Source organism: Malurus melanocephalus, unplaced genomic scaffold, assembly GCF_030028575.1.
Source record: "Malurus melanocephalus ecotype Western Australia unplaced genomic scaffold, MMel_1.1 scaffold_86, whole genome shotgun sequence".
NCBI classification, from domain to species: Eukaryota; Metazoa; Chordata; class Aves; order Passeriformes; family Maluridae; genus Malurus; species Malurus melanocephalus.
Genome location: NW_026623318.1, coordinates 1,396,884 through 1,405,879, shown reverse-complemented (window position 1 = coordinate 1,405,879; position 8,996 = coordinate 1,396,884). Strand labels below are relative to the sequence as shown.

At 66.8% G+C, this 8,996-nt stretch overlaps 3 protein-coding genes across 4 annotated transcripts in view; 1 reads left to right on the top strand and 2 right to left on the bottom strand.

Annotated features, from left to right (window-relative positions):
• The window catches only part of LOC130574634 (uncharacterized), a 16,325-nt gene extending 7,407 nt beyond the window's left edge, over nt 1-8,918 (bottom strand). Inside the window, exons 1-6 of the mRNA XM_057367969.1 lie at nt 8,747-8,918; nt 8,587-8,644; nt 8,373-8,453; nt 6,457-8,103; nt 4,976-5,028; nt 3,987-4,792 (exon numbers count right to left, since the gene is read on the bottom strand). Of these exons, the coding sequence (XP_057223952.1) occupies nt 3,987-4,792; nt 4,976-5,028; nt 6,457-8,103; nt 8,373-8,453; nt 8,587-8,614 (2,615 nt within the window). The 5' untranslated portion in view covers nt 8,615-8,644; nt 8,747-8,918. The remainder of the gene's footprint in view (nt 1-3,986; nt 4,793-4,975; nt 5,029-6,456; nt 8,104-8,372; nt 8,454-8,586; nt 8,645-8,746) is intronic.
• Nucleotides 684-3,014, top strand: RARRES2 (retinoic acid receptor responder 2). The gene is made up of 5 exons (XM_057367890.1): nt 684-935; nt 1,876-1,977; nt 2,377-2,481; nt 2,553-2,666; nt 2,842-3,014. Exons 1-4 carry the CDS (start codon nt 762-764, stop codon nt 2,664-2,666), a joined length of 495 nt encoding a protein of 164 aa, XP_057223873.1. The 5' UTR covers nt 684-761; the 3' UTR covers nt 2,842-3,014.
• On the bottom strand, nt 3,197-5,707 carry LRRC61 (leucine rich repeat containing 61). 2 transcript variants are annotated; one of them, XM_057367882.1, is made up of 2 exons: nt 5,101-5,336; nt 3,197-4,792 (listed from the first exon to the last, which is right to left on the bottom strand). In XM_057367882.1, exons 1-2 carry the CDS (start codon nt 5,230-5,232, stop codon nt 3,950-3,952), a joined length of 975 nt encoding a protein of 324 aa, XP_057223865.1. In that variant the 5' UTR covers nt 5,233-5,336; the 3' UTR covers nt 3,197-3,949. The 2 variants fall into 2 exon arrangements, with proteins under 2 accessions (XP_057223865.1, XP_057223866.1); XM_057367883.1 differs by lacking the exon at nt 5,101-5,336 and adding an exon at nt 5,660-5,707 and having other exon boundaries at nt 3,198-4,792.
• Nucleotides 8,919-8,996: the final 78 nt, after the last annotated feature.

Sequence of the window (8,996 nt, the reverse complement as noted above, 5' to 3'; positions counted from 1 at the left end):
GTGCCACCTGCCCCCTCCCCCTGCTGTGTCCCACATCCCTCAGGATGTCGCTCCCCCAACCCCATCCCCCGGCCTTGACCAGCTTCCCCCTCGCCCCTCCCAGGAGGGGCCTTCCGGGACAAGGAGAGCCGGGAAGAGCAGGAGGTTGTTCCCGGGGGCCGGAACCCATGCCCGCTATCAGGAGTTTGTTCCTGGGAGCARGATGTCATTCTCAGTTGGACATGACAACATTGTCTGTGGGCTGGAGCCATTCCCGGAGGGCACAAGCCCATTCCCGGTAGTGAGGAACCCGTTCCCGGGGACAGGAGTTAGTTCCCTTGGAGATCGTTCCTGAGAGCAGRATGTCATTGCCAGTGGGACATGAAACCATTCCTGGGGGACTGGAGGTTGTTCCCAGGAGCTGGAGCCCATTCCCAGAGGCAGAAATTTGTTCCCGGGGACAGGATGTCATTCCCGGGGGCTGGAGTTTCTTCACAGAGGACTGAAGTACATTCCCGGGGGGCAAGAGTTTGTTGTGGAGGAGCAGGAGCCCTTCCTGGGGGCCGGAGAGTTTTCCCGAGGGCAGGATGTCATTCCCATGACGCCATTCCCGGGGTCTCTCCCCCCCATCCCATTCCAGCCCCTCCTCCCGGGCCCCGCGGGGTGGGGGGGGTCACCCGCAGGGCCGTCCCGGGGGCGGATTTGGGGGCAGATCCCAGGAAATCGGTTCATGCCAGGCCGACGCCAGCGGCCCGTGGATCCGTGAGRCCATTCCCGGCGGGATGAGGCTCCCGGTGTCCCTGTGGCTGCCGCTGGCCCTGGGGGTGGCCGCGGTGGCTGCGGGCCAGTCCCCGCTCCAGCGGCGCGTGGTCCGGGATGTGCTGGAGTATTTCCACGGGCGCAGCAACGTGCATTTCCTCTTCAAGGAGCGGGAAGTGGACGGGGTCATCGAGCGGGTGAGTAACGGGATCCGGGATCGGGAACAGGGATTTGGGCGCCGGGATGGCCACGGGAATGGGGAGGGGCTCGGGGAGGGCGGCAGAGGTGTCCGAGAGGAAATGGGGAGGGGGATGCARTGTCCGGGAGGGAGCAAGCAGTGGAAGGCATCATCGAGGGGGTGAGCAGGAACTGGGACTGGGATCTGGGATTTGGGGTTCAGGATGGCCACGGGAGCAGGGAAGGGGGTCAGGGYATCCGGGGGTGTGCTGGAGGGAGCAGGTGGTAAACGAGATCATCGAGCAAGGGAGCAATAGGATTAGGGATTGGGATTTGGGGCTCAGGATTTGGGATGACCGTGGGAATGGGGAGGATGTTGGGGTGTCCCAGAAGGAGCAGAGAGGGGGTTGAGGAGGGGACTGGGGTGTCCCGGAGGTAATGGGGAGGTSGACGGGGTCATTGAGCAGAAGAGTTCGGGATACGGGATTCAGGATTGGGATCCAGGATGGCCACAGCAATGGCAGGGGCTCGGGGTGTCCCAGAGGGAACAGGCAGGTGGTGGGTGACGGGATGTCCAGGGGTGCCCCGGGATCAGCCCCRCTGACCAGGCTGAGCTCAGTTATTCATTAACGGATCCCAGCTGATCCCTGTGCCGCCAGAGCCGAGTCCATCTCAGGGTGCCCMTGGAGCACTGTCCTGTGTCTGGCAAGGGCCAGGACTCCACAGACCCCCTACTTTGGGCCACTCACCCACCTTGGAGCCACCCTGGAGTCATTCCTGGGCTGGATTTACCTGAGTGTCTCCTGAGGGCAGCTGGGTCACTCTCGGATTTRCCATCCTGCCGGGGGCTGTGTTTCCCTGGGAGTCTTGTGGGGTTTGAGAGTCCCTCCCGGGAAGGTCGGGATCCCTCCAGGGCAGTCCGGGATCCCTGCCACGCCCTCCCGCCCCCTGTTCCCACAGGAGGACTCCTCGGGGACGTTTGTGCAGCTCCGGTTGGGCCTGGCACAGACGGCATGTCGGAAGCGAGCGCCGCAGCGGCACTGCCGAGTGCTGGAGAGCCGGGTGAGGGGGGACCCGTGGGATGTGTCCTGGCTGTGTCCCAGYCCCTGGGGCACATCTGAGCGCGTCCCCATCTTCTTGGTGAACATCCCAGCATGTCCCCATTCCCCATGCCACGTCCTGGGGGTGTCCCTCCCTCCCTTGAGCATATCCCCCTGGGGCACATCCTGAAGGATGTGTTCGCCTCCCTTGGGCCACATCTCCACCCACMCCCTTGGGGCATTTCCCTGGATGTCCCCCATCCCTTGTGGCATGTCCTGTTCCCCTGCCTTGGGACACATTCTGGGATATTCCCAAGGATGTCCCCTCACTGCGCTACCATGGGTGCCAGGGTGGGGCAGGGGGGATGGTGCTGGGCGATCCCTGGGGGTCCCAGGGGGTGACATCCCACCATGTCCCTAGCGGAAGCCGACCTGCCTGGCCTGCTACAAGTTCGACAACAGTGACGTCCCCAAGGTGCTGGACAAGTACCACAACTGCGGCCCCAGCCATTACCTGGCCGCCAAGGTGAGGTGCCCCCAGTGCCCTCGGTGTCACCCCTTGTCCCCAGCCGGTGCCAACCTCTGCTGTGCCCACAGGAGATCCGGCAGCGGGATGAGGCAGAGTGCCGGGCGGTGGAGGAGGCCGGGAAAGGGGGCGATGCGCTGTACCTGCCTGGAATGTTCGCCTTCTCCCGGGGACTGCCAGCCTAGGTGGGTACAGGGACACCTCTGGGGACACCCCGGCATGGGGACATGGCTGGGAGAGCCCCCCAGAATGGGGACACACCTGGAGAAACCCTCAGGACGGGCACATGGGGATACACCTGAGAACCCCCGGAGACGCAGGGATCCCGTCACAGATCCCTTTCCTGTGTCCCCTTTCCAGGCACCACAGCACCGATGGACACTGCCACGGCAGTCCCAGCCTCCTGCGCTTGTCACCCCCCAGCACCGCRTGACCAAGGAAGGTCCCGGACGTGTCCCCTGCTCCCACCTGTCCCCACTCCCCAGTAAACCCAGCACTGGCTCGGCTGTCATGGCTCTTATTCCCACCTGGCACCACCTGTGTCATTCCTTGCCTGTTGTCCCCAGGGATGAGGGAYGAGCACATGGTGGGTGGGGAGCAGGCTCCATGTCACCACTGCCTGTGTCACCTGTTGTCTCCAGGGGTRAAGGACAGGTGGTGGATCTGGGCTGAGCAGTGGGGAAAGCCCTGAGGCCACAGGACAGAGGGACACCGGAAGGTGGGACATGTTTAATGCACAATGCCACCGTGTCTCCTATCCCCAAGGTGTCCCACAGCCAAGGCCGCACTCCCCACAGCTCCTCTGGTGCTCCCTGGGGATGCTGTGCTGAGCTGGGGGGGTGGCTCTATGGGTCCCTCAGCCCCATTTTGGGGGTCCTGTGTCTCAGAAGAGGAAGGTGCCAGGCTGTGGTGGCACTGGGGAGTCCCATAGTCCTGGAGCAGGCTGTGGTGGGTACCCCAGTTCCAGTGGGGGGGGTCCCACAGCTCAGATGAAGGAGACAGGCTCATGGTGGCTCTGGGACTCTCATGGTGACACTGTGGCCTGTGGTGGCTCTATGGGTTCTACTGGATCCATTTTTTGGGTCCCGTGGCTCAGAAAATGAAGTTGAGCTGTGGTGGCACTGAGGGTCTGGGAGACCTGTTTTTGGGATCTCACAGTTCTGAAGATGGATCTGGCCTGGTGATGGTTCCAGGGCTCTCCCAGCCCTGGTTTCGGGGTCCCACAGCTCTGGCTCTTGTGGCTCCAGGGATTCTCCTGGTCCAGTTTTTGAAGTCCTGTGGCTCAGATGAGGAAGGCTTTGGGCCCTGGTGGTTTTGGGGGTTCTCCAATCCCATCTTTGGCATCCCCCACAGCTCAGACAAMGAAGGCTCCAGGCTTTGGTGCCTCTGGGGGGGATCCTGGCTACACCATGGTCTCTGGCAGCTCCAGGTGTCCCCTGGCCCTGTTCGCCCTCCAGTCCCGCCGCACTCAGAAGCCGAAGTTGCCGTGGTGGCAGCGGCCGAGCGCGCGCTGGGCCTGTGCGATGGAGTCGTCGGCGCGGCGGCCGAGCTCGCGGCACTCGCGCAGGGCCTGGCCCAGCTGCCGCGTGGCCTCCTCCAGCACAGCGCTGCGGCGCGGTGGCCGTGGCTCCCAGAATCCAGCCTGCACCCAYGGCTGCGGCGGCTCTGCGGGTGCGGCAGGCGCGGCGTCAGCGTCCAGCGCGGCGTCCAGCTCGCGGCACAGGCGGAAGAGCTCGCTGCCGCGGCCGGCCACGCGCTGCCCATCGATGGCCTTGAGGCCGGGCAGCATGGCAGCCAGCGCGGCGCGGTATGTGGGCGTGGCACACAGCGGGTTGCCCAGGTTGCCCAGYGGGTCCCGCAGCCGCAGGCTCTCCAGGTGCCGCAGYCCCTGCAGGCAGCGCAGCTGGCGCAGGCTGCGCAGGCGGTTCCCGGCCAGGTTGAGCTGGCGCAGGCTGCGGCAGCCCCGCAGCGGCTCCACGCTGGCCACGCGGTTTCCGGCCAGGTTGAGCACGGCCAGGGCGCGCAGCGTGGCCAGCGGCGCCAGCCCCGCAATGGCGTTGTCGGACAGGTCCAGCCACTCCAGGTTGGAGCAGTCGGCCAGGCAGCCCAGGTGGGCAATGCCGCGGCCACGCAACCGCAGCAGCAGGATGGACTCCAGTGAGAACTCGCCYGTGGTGGCCTTGAGCAGCGCCGGTGTCACTCGCACCCCAGAACCATCGTCCTCCTCCTCCTCCTCATCCTCCTCCGACGGCTCCGACACCTCYGGCTCTGGCGCCTCCTCCCCGCGCCCCTCCATCCCTGCAGGGAGATCCTGGGGGACAAAGGGGCTGAGGGTGGCATTGGGGAACGCCCAGGATAGCCTGTGGGGTGCCCTGCGGCATGGGGACACGTGTGATGTGTGAGTGGGGCACAGGGACACACATGGGGCACAGCTGGCGGCACAAGGGACACAGATGAGACACAGCTGAGGGGACTTGGGGGCACAGGGATGTACATGGGGTGCATCTGGGAGGAAACTGGAGGCATGGGGACCTCTGTGGGGCACACCTGGGGGAAAAGGGGACGTGAGTGAGGGGTTGAGGAGCACAAAGACATGTGGGGCACATCTGGGGATGTCACCTTCTCTTTCCCACGCCCCTCCCAAGGAGGATCYTGAGTAGGGAAAGGTGTCTCGGGTGGCACTGGGGAACGTCCCTGGGGTAACACGGTGGCTCTGGGGTGGCCTGAGGTGTGGGCACACGTGTGACACATCTGGGGGTGAACTGGTGTGCAGGAACATGTGCGGGACACATCTGAGGGGAACCTGGGGCACAGGCACAGATCTAGAGCCCATGGGGAACCCCCAGACCCCAACTCGCCCCCATCCCAATACGGCCAGACCCACCCTGTTCCCTTCCCCGGTGCCCCCCTAGGCCGCCCCATTCCCTCCGTCCGTGCTCTCGCTACACCCCCAGAACCGCCCATTGCCCTCGGACACAGCCCCCGACCTCAGACCCCCCTTTTCCCTCCCCCGGTGGCACCAGACCACTCTGTTAACCCCCCCGTGCCCCCGTGACCGCCCCCGAGCCCCTCCATTCCACTCGCCGCTCTCCGCCCGCCCGGTACTCCCCAGGTCCCCCCAAATCCCCCGTTCCCCCCAAAACCCCCGATTCCCACCGCCCCCTCCCCCCGCTCTCACCGCACGGCGGCTCCCGGCGGCCCCTGAGACTCCGCCCCCCGTTGCCATGGAGACGATGCCCCGCCCCTGCCCAGGCCGCGCCTTCTCCCCGCTCCCCGCGCCGGACCACGCCCCCCGGGCCCGCCCGCTCCACACGGGGAGCTCTGAGGGCCCCCGGCCCCGAGATTGCCCCAGGGTCCCAGAGAGTTCCATGAAAATGGCTTTATTGGCAGCTCAGCTTCATTACCGGTGTCTCCCGCTCACGGCAGTGCCGCGGTGGGGAGATCCCCCCCGTCCAAGGGCYGGGGTCCCCCCTTGTCCCCCGACACGGACCCCAGCCCGTGCCAGCCCTCACCGGGGGCTTCCCAGCGCCAGCGGCCACAACGCTCCATTGCCGGCGGCGGAACAGGCCAGGATCCTGTAGGATCCTGTGGGATCCCCCTCCCGGAGCCCCGGTGCATCCTGGCACATCCCGGCACTCCCGGTGCTCAGGATGTGGCAGATCTCCAGGCACATCCCAGTGCTGAGGACTCACCGSCGGCACCGCTGGAGGCACGGCACATTCCGGCAGCACAACCCGGTGCGGGGTGCCAAGGATGCAGCACTGGCARTCACTGGGGAACCCAGCACATCCCAGTGCTCAGGACTGGCAGCTACTGGGTCCCCTGGCACACCTGTCCAGTGCCAGGACTCGCCACCGACAGCCATCGGGACATGTGGCACTTCCCCGCACATCCTGACACCTCCTGGTAATCACAGTGCCAAGGATTCACCATTGTCATCCACCGGAGCCCCGGCAGTTCCTGGTGTTCAGGGACAGAGGGTGGGGGGCTCTGGCCAGCCCAGCTGGGACCCAGTGATGCTGGTGCCAGTGGTAGCGGTGGCCATGCCCATCCCTGTGCCAGTGGTGGCTGTGCCCGTCTCTGTGCCCATCCTGTTGCTGTGGGTGCGCTCATGGCGCTCCAGGTGAGTTTTGCGGGTGAAGCTGCGGCCGCAGCGGGTACAGCAGTGRGGCCGCAGGCCCGTGTGCACGGCCTGGTGCCGGCCCAGGTTGGTCTTGGAGCTGAAGCGGCGGCCGCAGCGGGCACAGGCGTGGGGCCGGGTGCCYGAGTGCACCAGCAGATGCCGTGCCAGGTGTGCCTTGCGCCCAAAGCCRCGCCCGCACTGCGGGCAAGTGAAGGGGCGCTGGGCGGGGGGCACCTGCGGTGRCTGCGAGGGGTCCTGGCTGCAGCTGTGGGCAAGTTTGGCACTGGGCACCTGCGGCAGGTGCTGGTGTTCCTGAGCACCGGGCACTTGGGAGGGCTGCAGGAGGGACTGCAGGTCCCGGGCACTGCCATGACCGCAGTTGGCACTGGACACCTGTGACAGGAGCTGGGGGTCCTGTGTGAAGGAGCACTCCACACCGGGCAACTGTGATGGCTGCTGGGGCTCCTGGGCTCCGGGCCCCTGCGGCGACTGCAGCGGGTGCTGGGGGTCCTGGGCACACTCGGCGCAGTCCRGGGCTTGGTTCTCCAGGTGCTGCCACAGATGCGATGCCGAGCTCTGCTTCCAGGTGAGGCTCGTCCCGCACCGGGAGCAAGGGAGCGGCTTTTCCTCAGAGGGGATGTCCCTGTCCCCATCCTGGTGTCCATCCAGGTGTCCATTCCTGGCCCCCRGCACTGATCCCACGTGCAGTGGCAGGTGCGACGCCGGGTTCTGCTTCCAGGTGAGGTTTGTCTCACACCCCCCGCAGGTCAGCGGCTTCTCCTCGGCAGGGCCATCCCCGTGTCCTTCCCCGTCCCCATCGTGGTGTCCGTGCCCCGGCGCAGGGTCCTCGTGCAGGCGCAGGTGCCGCAGGAGGTGCTGGCGGTGGGCGAAGCGGCGGGTGCAGCGTGGGCAGGGGTGCGGGCGCTCCCCGGTGTGGGTGCGCAGGTGCCGGTCCAGGTGGGTTTTCTTGCGGAAGCGGCGGGCGCAGCGCGGGCAGGGGTAGGGCCGCTCCCCGGTGTGCGTGCGCATGTGGGAGCGCAGGTGGATGCGCTGCCGGAAGCGGCGGCCGCAGTGCGGGCAGGGGAAGGGCCGCTCGCCCGTGTGCACCCGTAGGTGCCTTGTCAGGTGCGCCTTCTTGCCGAAGGCCTTCCCGCACTGCGGGCAGCAGAATGGCCGCGGGCCGGGCCGGGAGCAGCGCCCGCACCCGGTGGGGCCGGGGCTCATCCCTGTGCCGACGCCAAAGCTGATCCCGATGCTGTCCAGGGGTGGCCCTGGCCCCCAGACTGGCAGTGCCCCGTACCCCAGCTCCTCCGGACATGGCTCCTCCACTTTGCAGGCACCAGCGTGTTCCAGTGTCCCGGCGGCATCAGGGGGGATGGYGCCGGGAAGGGGCTGCGGAGCCAGCGGGGCCTCGGCCCCGGTTCCGGCTGCGGCTGCAGCCGCCCAGGCCTCATCGTCATCCTCCTCCTCCACCTTCACCTTCCGCACCAGCCACTGCCCTGAGGGGACACGGGTGGACATGTGTTAGTGCCACGATGTCCTGGCACAGCCACCSGCACCAGGACATGGTAACTCTCACCCAAGGACCTGGAGCTGCCACCGGCACCACACATAGTGGCTATTGAGGCCAATGGCACCAGGGAGGTGGTGACCGTCCCTCAAGGACCCACCACTGCCACCAGCCCCAGGACAGGGTGACAGTGACCATGTGGCCCCCGTGTTCCCAGGAAATGCCTGGCAGCGCTAGTGTGACCACTRTGTCCCTTACCTGAGCCATGGAGCTCCGGGTCCCCTGGATCGTCTCCATCACCCTCGGGGGTCACCTCCGCCTTGGGGACCACCAGCCACGCTGGGGGGACAAAAGGGCACAGACAGGTCCCTTTTCGGCTCAGGGATGGCTCTGAGCACGCCAGGATGCCGCAGCCCCCACCTGAGACACCCACAGGAACCCTCAGTCCCACCTGAGGCCCCCTGGTACCCACCTGAGCCGGCGCATCCCGATGCTTCCATCTTCTCTGGCTCCACCTCGGCCCCGGGGACCTGCGGGGGGAGGAGGTGGCACCGGGTAAACCCTCCGACCCGAATCGGGGATCCCCCACACACCCGGGAGGTTCGGCATCCTGGGGACCCCTGGGCACGTACCCAGGGCACGGTGGGGGTGGACACTCTCCTGCCTGGTGGGTCCGGGGGGGTCAGGCCGGGTTCGCAGGGACCCCGGGGGGCTCGTGGGGTTCCGYGGGTGTCTGGAGGGGTCCGCGGGGTTCCCGTGAAGTGGTGTCCCCGTCCTGGTCCCCCAGCAGCTCTCAGCCACCCAGCCCCCTTCCCCGACCCCCCTGGTCCACCCCGTACCCCCACCCAAGCCCTTTTCGCACCCCCAGCTCCCTCTGGGCCG

What these genes read in the sequence shown, in the direction of transcription:
- RARRES2 (XM_057367890.1), top strand. Translation starts at nt 762, where the DNA reads ATGAGGCTCCCGGTGTCCCTGTGGCTGCCGCTGGCCCTGGGGGTGGCC. An exon ending in TGGACGGGGTCATCGAGCGG is followed by an intron (nt 936 to 1,875) that starts GTGAGTAACGGG and finishes CTGTTCCCACAG; the next exon opens with GAGGACTCCTCGGGGACGTT. An exon ending in GCCGAGTGCTGGAGAGCCGG is followed by an intron (nt 1,978 to 2,376) that starts GTGAGGGGGGAC and finishes CCATGTCCCTAG; the next exon opens with CGGAAGCCGACCTGCCTGGC.